We start from the raw sequence: 21,868 nt of genomic DNA on the forward strand, positions 1-21,868 counted from the left end.
CCTGCCAAAGGCTCAAAGCAGTTCTTTATTCATTAACCAATAAAAGCAACACATAAACAGAAGGACCTCCCACACCAATAAAACTCCCGTGATAATCGGTTTTCTTCTTGGAAAAGAGAGAACGTGGGCTGGCAAAATGGCCATGTCCCCATGATGATGTAACTCCTCCTAGCCTCTTTATCAATCTACAGCTTTTATTTGTGAGCTCATTTGATTTCCAATGATATCTACTAGTCAGAATATGATAGTGGAGGTTGTTCTGCTCTACCACTCTGAGACCATGTGTCCCTACTTCTATGACTTACAGCTGCCTCCTCAACACATACATGCTGAATGAGCTGAACTTTGGGTTTAGCTGCATAGCATAATCTTCTGCTGGCTCATGGGGGTGTGTCATCTAGACAGTTACCTAAACTATTATGAAAGAACAGAACTGGAAGTGACCTTGCAAAGCATGGAATCCACCCATTCCCACTTTATACAACTTCAAAACAACCATATTAACCTAGGTATAATAAGAATATATTTTTATACCAATATTGGATTATAAAATGGATAAGGAAGCCAAGCTGAAAAACAGTGATGGGTAGCATGGCCAAAAGGTTGATGTTGTTTCCTGGCAAATCAGGACTGGGAAATAGAGTCCTAATGTATAGCTCTGGATTTCTCCAAGTTACTTTTGGGTGTTGTTGAGGTTTCTGTTCTGTCCAGTTCCCGCAATCGTTAAGCCCAACAGAAATCACACAGAGGTCTACATTAACTATAAACTGATTGGCCCATTAGCTTAGGCTTCTTATTAACTCTTATAATTTATATTAGCCCATTATTCTTGTCTATGCTAGCCATGTGGATTGGTATCTTATTCAGCAATGCAGTCACATCTTGCTTCTTCTGTGGCTGAGTCAGGACTACAGAGGGATGGGCTTCCTTCTTTCCGGAATTCTCCTGTTCTCCTTGACCCGCCTCCACTTCCTGTCTGGTTGTCCCGCCTATACTTCCTGCCTAGGTACTGGCCAATTAGCGTTTATTTAAAATATAATTGACAGAATACAGACCATTATCCCATACCATTTGGGGATTTTAAGAAGTTAGATATAATGTTTATTGTTTCATTATTTCCCTCTATAATAAATGTTGCTTTCTGCTAGTTCATCTCTTATAGGATTTATTTCCTGGTGGTTTTATTCTGCCAAGTAAATGCAGTTTAGGGCTAGTGTAGCAGTCAGTTAGCATACGCAGAAACCTAGATCCAAACCCTGGCACCACAAATCTACAACACTGCAAAAGTTCTTTATGTATATATTCTAGAGTTCTTTGTTTCTCGGGGAGGAAAAGGAGGTAGGCAAGGATAAAAGTCTGCTTATATCAGATGGTGACCTCACAGAATTTTAGATTCAGAAGGTACTGCTCAGCTCTAATACTTAACTCATCTCATTTTACGGTTGAGGAAATCAGCACCCTAGAGAGGCAGTATGTTGTATCTTCCACCTAACACTTCACAGAGGGAAGACTAGATCTCAGGTCTCCTGATATGTAGGACTTCTCAAGGGAAAGCTGTTGTGGTAACCCTGAGCCCTGAACTTGAATGTCCTTTCTAGAGAAGTTATATTTCTGTTGCTATGGTAATAAAATAGTACATTCAAGATTTTTTTTTACAAGTGTACCCCCTACTTGAGCTAGTAGGGAAAAGAGTCATTGTGCTGATCTTTATGGTGCTTCGAGACACTTTAGATAGATCCTGTCACATGCTTTATAAGTTCCTGATTGATTGCATGGAATTAAGTTATTGGGCAGAGAACCAACTAATGGAAACACATCGATAAAATCATTTTTGAGGGACATTAAATGGAACTTAAAATAAAGCTGAAATGGTTTTATGGATTTTTCAGTCAAACTGTTTATGAACATTTATTGCCTGTAAATTATATTGTGTCAAAAGAAAGAATCAGCAGGTATCATTTTAATAGGAGCCTTTTTGAAATAATAAAACCACAAATAATATATTATCCAAGGATGGGTAGAAGACAGGTTTGGGGATTTGTATCAATGATGACTATCAAGAAAAATAAGAACTGTGAAATCAGAAACCTGGTAGGATTTAAAAATAGGATTTTTTAAAAGTTGTTACTATCTCATCTCGTTGCAAATATGAGTTGGTATGGGAAGACAGATAACTGGACTGTAAGGCAAGCACCACCTGAGGATATGATCCTCGATATTTGTTCAGACTCAGGGAAAAAGGGCTAAGCACAGGGCAGACGGGACTGCTGAAAGATCATCCAGGGCCGTCGATAAGAGCATTGGGTCTGGAACCAAGACTGAACTCAAGTTACCAACCCCAAGCTCCTGAGTGCTGTGACTACAGAACAGCTTCCATGTCCCCAAGGCACAGATTACACATCCCTAAGATGTTCAGTCTCCTCACCATGAGGTATGCATAGACCACACCAAGTGTAGTAGTGATGTCTGAAGACTAGTCCATGAGTAGGGTCTCCCTCTCTAACATGACTGCCAAGATGAACTCAGGTGCTCAGCCTCACATGACACGTGACTTACCCACTGGGTTATTTTGCCAGCCTATGTTCTCTCTTTTTTCCAAGAAGAAAACTGGACATTATGGGAGTTATATGTCATGTTCAAGGTCCCTCAGCAAACTTATATCTTCCTCTAGAAATTTGAGTCTAAAGGCATGGCCTTTGGTGTGCAGGACATGAGGATTCCATTGGCAAAATCCCAGCACAGAACAACTCAGAAGTTATTAGATTGGATGATGAGAGGTGAAAAAGTGTGGGAAGGAAGTCTTGCCTTTTCCTCCCTCCCCACAGGGCGTCCCCTCTCCCACCCAGAGACACCCCTCTGGTGTTGGTTGCCTTTCAGTAGGTGCTCCATTCACCTGGGTTAACTAGTTAGCTGTACATTCACCTGGGTTAACTAGTTAGCTGTGCATCCCTAATCAAAGCAAGTTGAAAGAGAGAGGGCCTGCATCAGAAAGTTCAGAGTGTGGTCATTCAGCTCTGTGTTTCTGGGAATGTGTGAGGCAGAGCATGGCAGTCAGGGATGGGAGCAGAAGATGTACACTACATGGCAGGCAGCAAGCTGAAGGAAACAAAGCCCCCAAACCCAGTTTAGACAAGGCATAGCCTCCAATAGCATGTCCCCACTTCCACTTTCTTCAGCTGGGAGCCCTTCCTGAACCTCCTAACACTTCCCAAAATACCAACAGCTAGGAACAAACCATTCAACACAAAAGCCTGGGAAAGAAACTTAATATTCAAACAAGAATAGCCTAGCATGGACAAAGCAAGGTGATAGGGCCCTGGAGCTAAAGGTGGGTTGATAATCACATGTGCATGGGAAACTCTGCAGGTGTGACTACAGATGTGCTTATGAGACCCAAGTGAATTTTAGCTGCAGCCTTTAGATATGTGGTTTTTTTTTTTTTTGGTGTTGGGAGGGATTACAGTCCCTGAATACCTTTGACTTTAAAAGAAGTGGTTTATGTAGCCTTTATCATATTCCTTTAGTACAGTGTTTTTTATTTTATAGGTAGAGTTAAAATAATATTTTGAATTGTAATTTGGGACACTCTCTTAAAATATATAGTATCATGTAAGGAATCTTATGACAGGAACTGAGTTTTCTCAGAGGAATTGTACCATCAATCAGAAACCAGCCCGGCAGCAGCCCAAGGAAGCTGCACCTACTTACACAGATCCTATGACAAGCTGAAGAGATAGGATAAGGTCTGCAAGATACATAAAAATCCTGGGTGCCAATAAATGTTGTAGTCATTTTATAAATATGTGTTGAGTGCCTGCTGTTTGCCTTTGGTTGTGTTGGGCAATGGGGATATGGCAGAGAGAAAGATATTCTCCTAGTCATGGAACAGCAAAGGTATTTTTGGATCAGAGAACACTGGCCCTGAACTCTGTGGGTCAGAGTATACTGTCTTTTTCACACACCATTACTGTGCAAAGTATTGAGACACAGCATCATGGTCACTTATTTCCCCCTTGGACTGGCTCAGAGGAATGACAGAGACAAAAGCAGTGAGCTTCAGATAAGTAGCTCCTCCTTGAACTTAGTAAAGTCAGGTGTAAAACTAAAGTAGTGAGTTTTGATTGTCGTTCTTGGCTAATGAAGAAGCAGACCCTGCCAGAGCTTGACTGGGACAAAGAAACTGGTCAGGTGTTTGAAAGTCATTGTAAAAGGAAAATACCACTCTTCAAGTTAGAGTGCTTAGTGAGATGTAATGTAGCCTCTGTTCTACTGTGTATCCATATTGCAGACTCCAGATCGCGTATGGAATGAAGGTGCAGGTGTGCATAAAGGCAGGCAAAAGAACAAGTGTCACAGCTGCTGTGAAGGCTGTCCATGGATAGAAACAGTTGCCATACATATAAGCTAGACAAGTAAGGGTGAATTAAAAAAGAATGCAGTACTCCTTTTGCTTTTGCAAAATTCCAGGTAGAGCAAAAAGAGATTCAACTGGAGTTTAAATAGCCCAACACTGCAGCCAAACTAACTCCTTCCCTTCCTGAGATATAGCAAAATTACAGGTAGAAGGAACATTGCTATATCTCAGTAAGGGAAATCTCTGCGCAGTGATTCAGTTTCTTCAGAACAGGAGATGAAGAAGGGTGTGCCCAGGGCCTCACATGGCTTGAGAAACATCACCATGTGACTTCTGTAGTGTTGTGGAGTCCTTGGTAGTTCCAAAGTTTCCAAGTCCCACATGCTTCTTCAAGTATCCCAGCAATTGGAGATCCCAAATATATACACATTGTGATGACTAATTTCTTTTGTCAATTTGATTGCTTAAAGAAGATTCAAGAGTGTTAGATAGACACACTGGGATTTACCTATAAGGACTTTCCAGAAAGGATTAACTTGTGGGAAAAATATGAGCCACACCATCCTGGGGGCTGGGGCCTCAAACTAGATAAAAAAGGGAAAAGGAAAAGGCCACCTGAATGTTGGCATCCCCCTTGTCTCTGCCTCCTGAACTGGCAGATATAAGCAAGCTCCTACCATCATGCCTTCTCCACTGTAAGGAACCATACCCTCAAACCATGAGCCAAGCACATACAGTCTGTGGCCCATAAGCCACATGTGCACCTATGAATGTGGCCAAACACATGTAGACTACATTGTGTGTGGTGACATCCTGCCACAGCGTCAGAATGTTGAATAGCCCTGTGAGGCAAACCTTTGGTCATAGCAAAGAGAGAATGAATACATTCTTCAAAGACAAATTTTGTACATATTTAACAAAAGCTACACGATAGTCTAAAATCCAGTTCGTTCTACACTTATAAAAAAATACAACGTGGAAATCTCTGGGGCAAAATTAATAATTTATGCATAACAAAACTTTGAATATTCTTATGTAATTTGCATAACACTGTACAGATTTCATTATATGCATGCTTCAGTGTGTTTGAAATTATATGAAATCTTAAAAGGCAAGAATAATGTCAGTACTGCAGAGATACTCAGTGCGTAAAATGTTTGTTAGGCAAACATGAGGGACCTGAGTTTGGACCTCCAGTACCTATGTACAAGCCAAACTTGGTGGCAAACATCTGTAACTTCAGTCTTGGGAGGGAGAGGCAGATGGCTCCCAAGGCCTTGCTAGATAACCAGACTGGCCACAACACCACTCTTCAAGTTCCGTGAGAGAACCTGTCTCCAAAAATAAGGTGGGAAGTCATTGAAGAAGCCAATGTCAACTCTAGTTTCTACATGAGTGTGCATGTGTGAGCACACCTGTGCACACATGTACACACACAAACACACAAGAGTATCTTTAGAGTGAGAAAGGTTTGAAATGGCCCACACTTACGTTCCTAGCACTGAATATGTCAAATCAATGAGTTGCTGTAGGAAACATGAGCAAGTACACATGATGGAATCAATAGGATTCACTCAGAATCAATAACTTCAAAGTGTCTGCTCATCATCACGCTATTCCTTCACTGGCTACCTGTAATGCGAGGTGAAGGCCCTATTTTCTGACTGTGCTTGCAACAGTCTGTTGTTGCTATCATTAGATTGAATATTTTCGCAGTTGCTGCAAAAGTAAATAGACAAATTCATTTTTATGGACACATCATTATCCCAGGATGCATCTAAAATGAGGTAATACTCGCAAACGTTAGAGAATCTAGGCAGCATAAGCATGCAAGAGGGTTCTAGAAAGTTGCACATAAGTGCAAAATACTCCACTTTTTCTTAACAGCATCAAAGAAATACATCAAATATGAAGAGCTTAACTTCTTCAAAGTACAGGATACCACCCCAGCCATGTTTAATTGAAAAGCTAATATCCAGGGAATTGTTCCTAATACACTGTTGGTTAAATGATTTGAAGTCACTTAGGGAGCATAAAAATCAGATAGATGATCATGACTTTTTATAGCTTGAAAGGTACAGCTGATGTTGACGAGTGGATTAGTCAGAGGCTGAGACTCACGCAGGAGCTGAATGCCTCAATCGGGCTGGAGATCAACGTTAATAGCATAGAAATGTGTACTTCAAGTCATCTCCCATAACGGTCCATTTGCATATCTTTTCAAGATCATGATGCACCACTTAATTTACGGAAAAAGCTTTAGCCTGGCCCAGGCAAACACTGCTGTCTAATCCCACCTGACACACTTTGTACTGCATCGCAGGGAGAGGGCCTTGGAGACTGCATCCAAAACCTCCAGTCAGGTTACCATTAATAATTTATAAGAGACAAGAATTAACCTTTCCCATTTCAAGGCATCTTCTCTAAAGATGTTTTCCTATTTGAGAAAGAAGCTATTAATTTGAGAGCGAGGAGGAGAAATACTGGAGGGGCTAGAGGAGGGAAAAGGAAAAGGAATAGAATGTAATTGTGTTTTAATTAAAATGTTTCTATTTGTTTTCTTTTTGGAGACCAAGGGGGGGCCAAGTTGCTTCCTAGCCTCACTCTGATGTAACAACAGGAGCTGCCCGTAGTTTTCACAAGGGTTGCTTGCAGGATCTGATTCTACACTGTCCTGTCAGAAGCCCTGAAGCTGGTATCGATATACACGCTCTCAGCTCTAATCCGCATGCCACGAATGCCCTGGGTCACCCCACATGCACAATGTCTATTTTGTCTTTTCTCTGTAGGAGCTGAAGGCACAGTCTTTCCCAAATCCATAGAAACACCTAACGTCAGAGCGGACCCCTTCAAGGAACTAAGGTAAGCTTCTGGTTTCGATTTCGATTTGCATTGATCAGTGGCTGTTTCCTGTCTGTGGCTGGCCAAGGACTCATCTTGAATAATGCTGGTATTTAATTTGTATGAAACATGTTAATGGTGAGAGATTGGAGAATTACTGAAGACAGTGATTTTTTTTATCTTGTTGTTGTTGTTGTTGTTAGTGCTTAAGGAATTGCAGGTCTGTGGTGAGAACTTTCAGCTCTGTAACGGTGATTGGTGATTAGATTTCTGGGTTGGCATTGTCTGTTTATTGCTTATTTCTAGGTTGCTACAAAGGGATAGAGTTAGAAAGTGAATCACAGCTGGTGTTTGATCAGCTGTTCCAAAAGTCTTACTAAAAAGAGTAGGCTTCTAAACCCAATTCAAATGTTTCCCATGTAACAGAATGTCTAGTACTTGACATCCGATAGTGCTGGGACTGTGTTCTATAGATAGTCTTTGCCACTCTGTTGCTCTTCAACTGTCCATAAGTGTGGGTCTTAGCAGGGGAGGCACCTGAGATGCCACACACACACACACACACACACACACACACAAATGGACATAGAGATATGTCCTAAAAACCATCCTAGGTCCTGACAATCCCACAAGATAAACACATTCAAAGTGCTATGTCGATGTAAATACAACTCTAGTTTCCAAGGTTGGATTATAATCACCCAGAAGCCGGGAGAATGCTGGCTTGCTTCGTGTTTGACAATTCTTTGACCTGACACCAGTGGTAAATCACAAGAAGACAGACAAGGCTAGCTACTTCATAATAGACATCAACTATAATCAGACGCATCTGCATAGCACAGGCTGTATCTACTCTTTCAGAATGCAGACTCTAGATCCATGCCACGCTTTGCTGAAATGGCCACAGCCACAGGGGAGCCTGTATTCCCTTAACAGAAACACATTCTCAGCTGTGACAAATATAGCACTTCGTGCCCAAAACCCTGGCATGTCTTCAAAATGTATACTCTCTAAGGATAAAGGGAAATAGATTGAGAGAAAAGAGAAAAATTTTAGGGAATTAGAACTCCCCACCACCACCACCACAAAGAATACCAAATAGGTAGAGCTGCAGTTTAAAAGCAAGCTGTCCTGCCTGCATACATGTATGTGTATGCATGTTTATACATGTGTGATGAAGTCAGTACATACACCAGAATCTGCCCTCCCACAGTTGGCGCAGCAAGTCTCACAAGAGCCAAGACAGAGAATCAACTCACTTGTGTCTTGATGGATGAATGGATAAAGACAATGTGGCAGATGTGTAATGTCTCTGAATTTTGACTCAGAAACTGCATCAGGGAGAAAAGCTATCTCTGGAGTTGTTGGGAGAACAATTCAGGACTCCTGGTTTAGATAGCCTGAATCAGGGTCCTGAGAAAGGCATGGCAAGTCTGAGATTAGCTGTGCCAGTGACTGTAGAGAAGGTAAGGAACGAATGTGTAAACAGAGCTGCAAAGCCCATAAAGTTAGAGTCCAGCTGCCGAGTGATGGACATCCTGAGGCTTACAGTACAAAGGCAATATGCCTTGTGGTTCCTGTGTTGCGGATGCATCATGTGAAAGGTTCATATTTCAGGAAGCAGTTGAGAGATTCATGCCTGACCCTGAGTCCTAACGGCTCCCTGACTCCATTTTGTAACGTCCTGTCAAAATTGCTTTTGTAATTATTATTATTTTTCTCAACACAAAAGCTGTAAGCAGGATGATGGCCACATGTGTCAGCACGGATGAACTCAAAGACGTTACACTGAATGACATAAGCCAGGCACATAGAGACAATAGTGTGTGGTCTCATTCATATGTTAAACCCAAAATAAGGAGATTGTATGGTTTAGAGTTAGATGATGGTCATTATAAGAAGATGAGCACTGGAGATTGGAAAACCTTAGATACTGAGTACCAAATCTACAGTATGCATGTTACACTGAAATCTGTTCTAATGTTATACCGTGCAGTCTGGTACTGGAACGCATAGCCCATCAAATATCTGTGAAGAACCGGAAAAAAATGAGTTCAAAGATTAACAACACAAAGAGTGACCACTTCAAGGAGACAACAAAGGCTAATTACATTCATTTAATCATTATTATATCGTATCAAAATAGCATCTTGCTCCTCCTAAACACATAATTAAAACAAAACCATAGCAAAAGGGTATTTCTCAGTACATCAGTCCATGCTGGAGAGCTAGTTCGTGAAAAACAGAGGACAATTTTTGCTCATATTTTGCTGAGGATAAGCTTCAGTGTCTACTCAAAACCAAAGAGAAGCCCCGGAACTTGTATAGAATATGGACTCTCTAAAGTTCCTGAGGAAATGAGAGTGTAGGGTTGTCATATAAGATTATTGGCAGCATCCACAGATGATCAAAGTAATGTCTTCTGATAGGAATTACCCTCATTTCATTTTGTTGATTAAAATATATTCCTACCAAAGGCAATTTTGGCTTACACTTTGAAGGCACAGTCTATCACTGAAGACGTCAGGGTAGGAAACTGAACAAGGAATCATTTCAGAATGCACAGAAGCATGCTTCTTACTTGTTTGGCCTCTAGCTCACTTATGCTTAGCTAGCTTTTGTATATAGCCCAGGACTAAATGCATGGGGAATGGCGCCACCCATAGTGGGCAAGACCCTCCTACAACAATTAATAATCAAAACAGTCCCTCACAGGCATGTCCGCAGAGCAGCCTGATTTAGATAGTATCTTAACTGAGGTGTCTCCTCTCAGATTACTCTAGGCTGTGTCAAGTTGACACTTAAGCCTGACTAGGACAGGCATCATAAAAATATTTCCGTATGTTTTTCTGACACTATTCTTTTGGGTTTTTTTTGTTTGTTTGTTTGTTTTTTTTGTCCAAATCATGGTAGCCTGAGTTCAGTTGAAGTAAAAAAAATATCATACTTTAGCCTTTTCTTCTTTTTAGAATTCTTTTCTCAATGGCATTGTTTTAGGGCTCCTATTATTGCAATGAAACACCGTGACCAAAAATTAAGTTGTGGAGGAAATGTTTTATTTGTCTTACATTTCTGCCATGTTGATCATTATGGAAGGAAGTCAAGTCAAGAACATAAACAGGGCAGGGTTCTAGAGGCAGGAACTTATGCAGAAGCTATAGAAGGGTGCTGCTCCTGACTTGCTCAGCCTGCTTTCTTATAGAACCCAGGACTACCAGCCCAGGAATGGTACTTCCCATCAGTCCCTCCCCCATTGATCACTAACTGAGAAAATGCTCCACAGATGAATCTCATGGAGGCATTTCCTCAACTGAGGCTCCCTTCTTTCTGATGACTCTAGCTTGTGTCAAGTTGAAACACAAAACCAGCCAGTATAGGCATCTTGTAGCATGACCAGCCTGTTGGCACCAAAACATAACCTTTTATCTACGAAGTTTACACATTATAACAAAGCAGTCAGATTACAATATATGTGTCTGCTTGTGTATAAATACACACATATTAACATATATATGTTAATATATATATATATTAAAATCTTAGGATAGTTTAGGTTTGTGACTAAGCCCCATGCCTGGCTATCTTTAGTTGTGAGCTAAACAGGATGGATATGCCTGTTAGAGAAATTAAAAAGATAGCCAATTGTGGTTCACAGACTAACTTGGATTAGAGGGTCTGTATGTTTTGCATCTTCCATTTGTTGAATAGCAGCACACTTTACTCTTTGCTGCTAATTAATGCCGACTTTGCCTGTGGAGCCAAAGGATAAGGAACTTGAAACCCATGTCCTCTGGCTTCTGCCACCTTCTGCCACTGTATCTTTGGACTCAAGGAAGCGAGTACTTTAAATGAGAGTTCTGGACTTGTGTCAGCAAATAGAGGGCCACAAACTATTATGGTGCTAATGCAACAGGATGAAAATGTCTAAGTACCACGGGTCAGGAACCCGCTAACCTCATTCCATGGCCTTGAGGCAAACATGGAGCCCTGCCATCTACAGACATCCAACTCTCTTTTGGTTTAGATATCTATTTCTTTTCCATTATTCTAACTTCTTGTTTTAAAATACTTTTAAATTTAAGCAGGAGTTATAAAGTATGAATGGATGATCCCTCTGCTTGCTGTTCTCGAGTGTCAACATCTTACAGTCCTATGTATCATGTTCTCTATTGAGATTTGCTACAGGAGATGCAATCATCTATCTCATTGATCAAGAATGTTATTAAAAGACTTCTGTAGACAGGAGCTGATTGAGAAGGAAGTAAATAGATCTTTAAAGTTCTCTGTGCAGCTAAACTGGACTGTTTTCAGGTGGACATTCTTTTAACATAATATACAGATTTTCTCAGTAATTGTTATTTTTTTAAATATAATTTTTTATTGAAAAAAAATTCCGCCTCCTCCCCGCCTCCCATTTCCCTCCCCGTCTCCCTTTACCCCTCCTCCTCCCTCTCCTCTCCCCCTCCCCCCACTCTTCTCCCCCTCCCTCTCCAGTCTGAAGGGCAGTCAGGGTTCCCTGCCCTGTGGAAAGTCCAAAGTCCTCCCCGCTCCATCCTGGTCTAGGAAGGTGAACATCCAAACTGGCTAGGCCCCCAAAAGCCAGAACATGAAGTAGGATCAAAACCCAGTGGCATTGTCCTTGGCTTCTCAGCAGCCCTCATTGTCCGCCATATTCAGAGAGTCCGGTTTTATCCCATGCTTTTTCAGTCGCAGTCCAGCTGGCCTTGGTGAGCTCACAATAGATCAGCCCCACTGTCTCCGTGGGTGGGTGCACCCCTCGTGGTCCTGACTTCTTAGCTCATATTTTCCCTCCTTCTGCTCCTCCTTGGGACATTGGGAGCTCAGTCCAGTGCTCCAGTGTGGGTCTCTGTCTCTATCTCCATCCATCTCCAGATGAAGGTTCTATGGTGATGAACATGGGATGTACTCACTCATAATTGGTTTCTAGAGATAAATAAAGGTCAGTGAGTCATTTGATCTCCTAAAGAAGCTAAATAAGAAGATGATCCCAAAGAAAAACATATAGCTATCCTCCTGATTATGGGAAGTAGATAAGATTGCTGGGCAAAAAATGGGATCTTGGGGGTGGGGTGGGAAGGGGTAAGGGGAGATGGGGAGAGAAAAGTGAGAAGGGGAGGTTGGGGGGAACTTGGGAAACGGGATGTTTGGGATAAAGGAAGGTTGGATAGGGGAGCAGGGAAGCACATATCTTAATTAAGGGAGCCATCGTAGGGTCGGCAAGAGATTTGGTGCTAGAGGGGCTCCCAGGTGCCCAGGGCGATGTCCCCAGTTAGTTCCTGGGGCAGCTGAGGTCAGAGAACCTGAAATGACCCTATCCTATAGTCATACTGATGAATATCTTGCATATCAGTAATTGTTATTAACGGGAAGCAAATTGAGTCAGATGAAGACAGAAAACTTGAACCTGGGCTTTCTTTAAAATCAACAACTTAAATATCCCCAGCACTCTTTCACCCAGGTGCTCAAACATCAGGAAATTGTATCCATCTCTGCTTGCTTTCCCCCTGGAATCGCTCCTCTGTCCTCGCTCTTGGCTGCCAGCAGAGTTTGACTTCTTTGGCTTATTTGTTTGCTTGCTTACTTGTTCACAAAAAGCAGTGTTGAGACTTCTGGCATTTCTCCTTCCAGTAAAGGAGAAATAGCTTCCTCGTTGCAGGGTTTTGGTTTATTGCTTTGCTCTTCCTTGACTATGGTCCCTGCTTTGCAGTTTTCACTGAAAATGTTTGTCTATATTCCCTGAGTTGAGCTCAAATCCACAACAGAGGGCTGATTCTCACTATACCAATAAGGGCTACGATCACAGTCTGGGTAAGGAGGGTCATGCGTGTTGATGTCACCTGTCAGGGTAATTCTGAAACAGTGATAGTTTTCCAGATTAGAAACTGTCCTCAAAACTACTCTAAGTGCTGAGCCTGCCCCTTGCAATAAGAGGGACTCACCTGGAATAGCAATTGGATTTTAATAAATTCACAACTCAGGGTGTGAAGATGTTCAATGTTCCCTTGTTCGGGTTCTTCTGATCTCAAGCTGCTCATGATCTGAAGTAGGAAAAGGGCCCCTCAGTTTTGCATATGTATTTTCTCGGAGAACAGAGGCCGCCTTTGAGTGCTCACTGCTCTGAGTCCTCACTGTGACTTAGAGGATTCCTATCCTTAGAGGATCGGGAATGAGAATCTGAAATCAGAGAGACCCGGAATGAAAAAGTGCAAGGTGGAGACAACGCTGTGTGTGCTGTGATATTTAAAGAACCTTAACTAGTTCCCTAAGAACCAAAAAGCCAAATAAACTTAAAATAAAAAACTTCACATCTTATTTCTAATCTGGTCAGAACAAGGAGGGTAACCTGAAGATCAGAGACCATTTACAAAGTAATGTTTGGATACTTAGTTACTAAGGAGTCATCTACTAAGCATTTGGAAGGCAGCTGTGGATAAAATGACCATCAAAATAAGTTTTCTGTTAAGGGGGGAATGCAACAGAAATATAACCCAAATAAAGTGTAACATTATAATTACTAGGACAGAAATCTAAAGCAAACTGGTAGACACACAAAAAGTGATAGCATCTACCTAGGAACACTAGGGAAGTTTTGCCCATAGCAAATGAGATTCTGGTTGAGATATGTTTAAAAAAAAAAAAGAATGAATGGCTCAGATTTAGGATGGAAAGGGAATTGACATCTCTAGTCACTTACTTTAAGAAACAAATATCCCAACCGATCTCTGTGACTCTTCATAAATGTGAATAAATTTCAGAGCATTTATTCAAATGTGATTTTTCCTTTTCGTGGTTATTTTGTTTAATAAATTGTGGAAGCGATTTCAAATATGACTGCAAAAGACTTGAAAGACTTTATTAAGTTGCTAAAAGTAGGACATCCCATGGTTTGGGATAAAAAATAATCACATACATGTTGTACAACAACTGAGAAATGATATTACTTTTAGTCTTGGGAGTTTTTTTTTAAAATATTAACAACATTCTGTGGATAGGACAGAAACCTTATATACATCTCATATTCCCAGCATATCGTGGAACAGTTGATAGGTGGCATATGAGTGTGTATGATGTATATGTGAGAGTGTGTATGTGTGCATGGTGTGTGTGTATGTGTGCATGATGTGTGTGTGTGAGTGTGTATGTGTGGTGCGTGTATGTGTCCACTTGTTTAATGTAAAATAAAAAAGCTAAACTCCTTTGGGAATGTGCAAGATTTAGAATATGTGTATGTAATAGGGAAACAAGAATTCAACCAGGCTCACTTAGGTTGACAAAAATAAATGATTTCACTTTCTATTGTCTGTGCTTAACTAAATTTAGATTGCCTTCCAGTGCTTTATAAACCTAAGGTACCAAGATAGTTTGACATAGCCTCAGGGCTCAATTAACTACAGGATGGGTATTAACCCTCCTTAAAGTCACAGTACAAAACTATCTGATAACGATTTTTAGAACTGGAAAGGAGGGAGAAGAGGAGAGAGGCAGATAATGAGCCTCTTGCCCGAGGATGTTTAGTGTATAGAACAATACCACAGAATGCCATTAGGTATAAAACCCTTAAGTTCTTTTTTTAATATTTTATAGTCATCTTCCACAAATCACATCCTCCCTTTCTTTTCCTGCATCCCCAGCATCCCACAAACTTAGCCTGAGGTCCTTTGGTTTTGCATACATGATATTCAGAACCATTTGGCTGTATAATATGATTTAAATGAGAAATTTAAAAAATATCAAGTAGATGTCTGGAAGGATCAGAGACCATTACAAAGTATTGTTTAGCTACTTACCAAGGAGTCACGTAGTAAAGACGCAGACTGCAGAGTCAGAATGGTACATTCATGACATCAACACTGGTCTACAGCTCGGGCTTTCCGGGTGTCCTGAAGTTGTTTTGAATGTGGCCCCCGTGTTCATGCACATGACGAATGCCGGCATAGCTCTTAAGCTCTCAAGCTTAGGTAGCTAGAATGCAGAAAAACTCAGGAAATACAAGCCAAGAAACTGTTGGCTTTGGAGACGGGGGAGAGAGAGTTCTGTACAACCAGGGCTGACAGCTCAGACTGGACATGTGTCCATCATCACAGCACTTGAGAGGCAGAGGCAGGAAGTTCACAGCAATTTTGAGGACAATCAGGTCTATTTAGTGTGTTATGCTAGCCAGGTCTACATAGGAGACCCTGTCTCTGAAATTATATCATAGAGGATGCCAAGGGGTTTGTTCCATATGTTATGAGGCCATAGCATAAGGAAGGTCTCACTTGGAAAGGAATTGAAAGCCTGTCTCTCCTTATACCTTGTCAGTTGTGGGAAGAAGATAACAAATGCCACAAAAGCTAGGATTAAAATAACAGCTCTCAATGACAGAGGAAATAGCTAGTTGGATGGGTTTTGAAAAAAGTCAGTGGACCCTGGTACTACACACCTTTAATTTCAGCACTTGAGAAACAGAGGCAGGTTGATCTCTGTGAGTTCAGGGGCAGCCTCGTCTAATATTAAGTTATAGGCCAGCCAGGGATTCATTGCAAGATCCTGCCTTGGAAAAGAAGGAAAGTTAACTGTAAAGCACCATTGCCCTTTCTGGGACTGTGGGAGGAAGCCATAGTGCAAAGGCCTCCCTGTGTGTCATGTGGCTAGGGAAGAAATGCTATGAATCTCTCTGGAAGAGGGAGATGGTTTTAGAAGGACCCACATGAACCTCCCAACACCCCACTTTTTCTTTTGGTACTGCAGATCAACCCAGAGTCTCATGTACACTAGGCCAATATTCTACCATTGAGTCGCATTCCAACTGAGTCCTGTCTGGGAACACAGGTAATAACTGATACTGGAAGTGGGCAGGCTTCCGGGAAGATTCCTTGGAGTGAGACTGATTAGTTAGCTTTCTAATCACCATGGCATGTTACCTGTTAGAAACTAAAAGAAGGAATATTTATTTTCTCATCATTTCCACCCACTGTGGCAGAGAGGGCATGGTAGAGAGAAGCAGTTAATGTCATGATGGCAAGGAAACAGAGGAAAAAATTCAGCAATTGACCAGAGCAACCTTTAGTTCAACAGATGTACCTTACAGTTATCCACCTCCTCTATCTTGGCCACATCTCCTACTTTTCACTCCCTCTCAATAACATCATCATACTGTGACTTGATCAAAGAATTAATCCAATGATTAGGTCGGAACTCTCTAGATTCAGGTACTTTCCAAGAGGCCAACAAGTGGTTTCGAAGTCTGGAATCCACAAAGCAATGGCAGACACTTCATACTTAAATCACAGTATAGACTGGGGCACCAACTAGACAGTCTGGTATGGAGATAAGCGACAGAATTCAGCATGCACTGCTAACCCTTCCCTGACTCTCACAACAACTGCACATCCTGGAAACTGAAATCGCTCTGTTTGTCTTCCCAGGGAGCCCCACAAATCATTTCCTGTCTCTAATATTCCAAAGAGGGAAAGGAAATGTGAAAAACTGATTATTTGAGGAAAAGCTTTTTGTTTGTGCTCATAGAAGGGTCACCAGGCTAGATGCCATTTGACTTTCCCCCAAAAATTCATAAGGATAAAAGTCCGAGACAAAAATTAACCAGACAAGAACGGTGAGGCAACGCCATTTGCTTTTGTCGAATGAATTGGTTTGTCAGTTGACCAGTCTTCCATGGGGAATGGCTTGAAAATCCCAATGTCTTTTAGCTGATGTTGGCGAGACATAATGGCTATGAATCTGTCTTTCTGAATTTTGTAGGAACCATGGAAATAATCAAAGGGGAAAAAAATCTGTCAGAACCCACCATTATAACCCTTGTCATAAGCAATATCCATCCCCTTACAAATCTTAAACTAGCAAGGGATGGGTCTAAATATAATGCTCTTCTCCCCCTAAGTGGTTTGGGTATTTTAATCTTTCAAACTGAACCAGATGTAGGAAGGAATGCCTTGACAAGAAAAGCATCTATCAAACCTCTCTCAAAGTCATTACTAGACATCCCTCAGGCTTCTGCGATAGCTAGAGCCATTGATGGCATGCTTGAAAAATGCCACTTTTAGCTGTCACGGTAGGCCTGTTTCCAACTCAACATAAAAGGGACAGTGAGACAGCATCACCACCAGCATCCCTGACAAGTGGCTTTCGTTAAAAAATATAATTATGTATTTTATATTAATATTAGGGATTAAAGACTGAAATAGCACTCTAATAAAAGCCATCATAGGAGGGTATAAAATTGCACTTTTACCCTAATTGTCCACTGGCTTACCAGCTTAAAGTAAGCATTGGTACCTTTGTCTTTGAGAGCAGAAAACACGAACTCGGGCTGCCTTCTGCCTCCAAAGAAAGCACAGCAACTTTGTTATTGTTTTTGTCTTGATTAAAATGTCAGCTGCTGTCATTTATTATGTAAAGTATGTAGAATATATTGTTCTGTTATTCTTGAAAAACACACAATTGCCTCTGACTCCTGTTTTTTTCCCTCCTCTGTAGATGGCCCTGCTGGGTATATAGACAGAAAATCTTGCTTAATTACAGCCTTCATGGTCTTGGCTTGAAGCCAGGCTTGTTTGATTCCAGTTAAGACCTTTTCAAAACGAAGAGTAATGGGAGGTTAGCGGAACAAGATGACAAGAGATTTTAGATGAATAATTCAGTTGAGAATCAGAAATGAATTAAAAACAAACCAGCCAGTCAATCATTTTTTCTTCCCATGCACTCTTCTTAATCCAATATTGTCTGTGGTTTGTTAGATTACAGTGTGGTGTAAGTGAGAGTAAGACAGGCAGATCTCAGGGAGTCCTGGAGAGGCTCATCTCATTTCCCGGCCAAGGTCATGCACGATGTTGGACCAAAGGTCACTGCATCATCTGCTCTTTGTTTATGGGTCTCAGTGCTGTGATGATGAAGCTTCAAAACATAGTTCTCAGGAGCTAGAGAGATGGTTCAGTTAATAGGAGCACTTGCTACTCTTCTAGAGAACCCAGAGTTCAGCTGACCACCTATGTTCAATGGCGGTCACAACCTCCTATAACTCTAGCTTTAGGTAAACTGATGCTCTCTTTTGGCCTCTATGGATGCCCCTACACATATGGCACATACTTGTACATTCATGTGTGCATGCACACACACACACACACACACACACGAATCTTAAAAAATCTCTCACAACCTCATCATAACCCATTTGGTTATGGTCCACTTCTCTTCCCCATCTTCTGGCATTCTCCTATTTTCATTCTTCTTGTTGCCTGCCTATACTTTCCATCCCATTCCCTGATCCTTTGGTTCCTGCTTTCATATTAAAATTTTCAGAAATCTTCTTTCTAGAATGTTGCCTTTTTATTATATCCTGCATGAATTGTATAGATGTACTCTCTCTTTTCTTTTGAACTATCAATTATAAAAATGATAGTTCCTTTCAAGTTATTTAAATTGAGGTCTGAAGAGACCCACAGCCAGACATTATGTGGAGGGAGAGTCTAAACTGAAGGTCTCCATTAAATCCCTCCCCTCAGAGCTCAGAGAATCCTGAGGAAGAGGAGGCAAAAAGCCATTAAGAGTCAGAGGGAATGGAGAACATCAGAAGAACAATGCCCTCTGAATCAACTAAGCAAGGAACATATGGGCTCACTGAGACTGAAGCAGTAAGGACTGGGCCTACCTGTTGTCTGAGGTTTTCTGTCCTACCTGGTTCCCTCAATCATTAAGTCCCAAAGAAATCACACAGAGGTCTACATTAACCATCAACTGACTGGCCCATTAGCTCAGTCTTCTTATTAACTCTTATAACTTATATTAGCCCTTTATTTTTGTCTGTGTTAGCCACATGGTTCAGTGCCTTTTTCAGCAAGGCAGTCACATCTTGCTTCTGGGTCTGGTTGGGTCAGGACCGCAGAGAAATGGGCTTCCTCCTTCCCAGAATTCTCCTGTTCTCATTGACCCACCTCTACTTCCTGTCTGACTACTGGCCAATCAGCATTTATTTAAAACATAATTGACAAAATATAGAATTGTCCCACACCACCTATCTGGGTCTACACTGAGTCCTCTGTGTCTATAGTATAGTTATTAGCTTAGTATTTTTATGGGACTCCTGACTGTGAGAAGTGGGTCTCTGACCCTTTTGTCTGCTCTAGGGATTCTTTTCCTTCTATTGGATTGCCATATTTAACTTCAATATGAAAGTTTTTACTCCATCTTATTATTTTTTTATTTTGTCATGTTTTGTTGTTATCTCTTAGAAGCCTGGTCTTTGCTCATGAGAGGCAGAAAGGGAGTGGATCTGGAGGGGATGGGAGGTGTGGAGGAACTGGGAGGAGTGGAGGAAGGGAAAACTGTAATCAGGATGTATTGTATGAGAAAGGAATCTATTTTCAAATTTAAAAAACTTAAAAAATAATAAATTGGTCTGGCTTTCTGATTAGAGGTTTATGAAATGGTTGGTGATTCATACACCACTTGAGTTTAAGAACGATCAGACCATGGATCTCTTTGGTGGGGCTGGAGAGATGACTCAGCGTTAAGAGTGATTATTGCTTTTACAGTCCATTTGAAGTTTGTTCCTAGTACCCAAGTCCAATGCCTGCCATAACCCCTGCACTTAGAGTATCTTAGGAAGCCTCCACAAGCACCCACATGGGTACATACCTATTCACATACAGGCACACATGTATACATGATCAAAAGTAATTATTTTTAAATAATTTATTTTATGTGCATGAAGAACTAGTTGAATGATGGGTTCTGAGATATGAAGATTCTGGAATTTCTTGATGAGTTGACATCCACTGTCAAAATTTGTATGTTTTCCCTCTTGGGCTGGTCAGTTTCCCTAGAGTAACATTTAACCCATTTCTTGGGACAGCTGTGCTGGTCAGTATGTTTGGAGCCACGGGAAACTGTGAGGTCTTGCTCTACAATATGTAGGTTACCTTCAGCTGTCCTGGCATGACCAAGGCCAGAGTTAACCTCAGTCTTCCTCAGTAAGGGTGACTTGGTCCCAAGGTAAAGAGTGAAGAAGCAGTCCCCCTGAAGGGTGACAGTTTCCTGTGGCCTGCTCTGTTGACCACCGGATCGTAGCCACACCAGATATTCCTGCATCACAGAAGTAGTTGTTCACTGCCATTCCTGGGCCAGCCAAGACCGTGACGTTTAGATTGCCATGCGGGGCACTTCTTATTAGACCCACAGACTTAGCTGCGAGCTTCTTGATCTGTTCTAATGAAGTTATTATGTGTTGGGTTTCATCTCAGTTTCAACTTGTGGTTGACATTTTCTTTTTCACGTTTACCTCTTTTATTATTTTTTGTGGGTTTGGGACTTTGAGAGTCCATTTATGGTCACTGCATTGTCATGTTCTGAGGGAGGCAACTACATACAGGACATTTTTCAGTCAGAAGTTCTCTACCTCTGTAGGCTTCTGCCATACTGCCCTTTTCCATCAGTCTCTAGACAGCCTTAGGGCCTTCACACTGTCACTCTCTTGATTTAAAACTCTCATACTTTTCTCCTGGATAACTCTACTCACTTTTCAGCTCTGAGCTTGGCTTGGCCATTTTGCCTAACATAGGCCCCCATGATGGTCTTCCTCTTCCAAATGCACCTAAACTTTCATTTTCTAGTTGATTGAGATATTTTCTACTTCGCCTGTTGCTTATAAAGGGGTCTGGATACATGAATACTTGATAAAAGTCCACTCCCCTCAAAAGCAGGCACCCAGTCAGCAAACAGGCCAGTAACCATCTCCTACACATTGTTAAAGAAGGAGCAATATCAGGGTCTCCCTGGTGTATTCAGCGCTGTCAAAGCATGTAGTAGCCACACACTTTCTTCCTTCTTCCCATAATAAGCCACCTTCCAAAAGTTGTTATTTTATATTCCCTGTTTGTTCCAAGGCAGTCTTAAAACTTCATGTACTTTTTATGTCCATAGGTTTTGTAACAGGCACATCCCAGAGAAGCACATAGCCTACGGTGCTTATTTGCTTTCTAGGCCACCGATATAATTTATAAAGGAATCCCATCTTCCTTTCCCCACTTATATCTTTCATTGCTGCTTCTCATTCACATAGGAAAAGAGCTCTTTAGTTCTTTGAGACTTCTGTTTCCACACACACAGCCGGCCCCACTAATGTCTCCTTGTCTGGCATCAGAGCTCAGCCACAGGCATTCTAGACTAACAAAAAACCGAGGAATTTGAAGGCTTTCGGAATCCAAAAACCATACACCTAACCTTGAGTGGAAAATAGATGCTAATAAATTCAGGGTCTTTAAAAATGTGAATTATAAGTCATTTCACACTTGGTGGCAGCTTCATGCTGAAGTAATAGCTTAAAACTTAATTATGATGCTTGTCCCTTCTAGATAGAGTTGTGCAATGACATCTGAGGAACAGAGTTGAGCCAGTAATTAGTTATTCCTGATGGAGACTATTGACACTGTACTGATGAAAGCCAAGAGTTGACGCCCTTCCTAAAGTGACACATCTGTCTATTAGCTTGTGCTGCTCTCTCTGGTCCTCGTGAAAGCTCTCGGGGAAATGATGGAAATGCCCTCCAGCCTCCGCATGCAAATATAGACAGAAAATGTGCATGATAAGTGAGGTGGGAATAGAGAGCGGAAGGCGCTGGGCTGCTTCTGATTGCTACATTCCTGCAAATGGCTCTGC

At 41.4% G+C, this 21,868-nt stretch overlaps 1 protein-coding gene across 1 annotated transcript in view; it reads left to right on the forward strand.

The window, feature by feature from the left end:
- Sgcd (sarcoglycan delta) overlaps positions 1–21,868 on the forward strand; it is a 381,874-nt gene that overhangs the window by 262,899 nt on the left and 97,107 nt on the right. The window contains exon 6 of the mRNA XM_050138660.1: positions 7,144–7,216. Within this exon, the coding sequence (XP_049994617.1) occupies positions 7,144–7,216 (73 nt within the window). The remainder of the gene's footprint in view (positions 1–7,143; positions 7,217–21,868) is intronic.

The sequence above is a fragment of the Alexandromys fortis genome, unplaced genomic scaffold (assembly GCF_014885135.2).
Source record: "Alexandromys fortis isolate MF-2015 unplaced genomic scaffold, M_Fortis_MF-2015_v1.1 scaffold_11, whole genome shotgun sequence".
In the NCBI taxonomy this organism is placed as follows: Eukaryota; Metazoa; Chordata; class Mammalia; order Rodentia; family Cricetidae; genus Alexandromys; species Alexandromys fortis.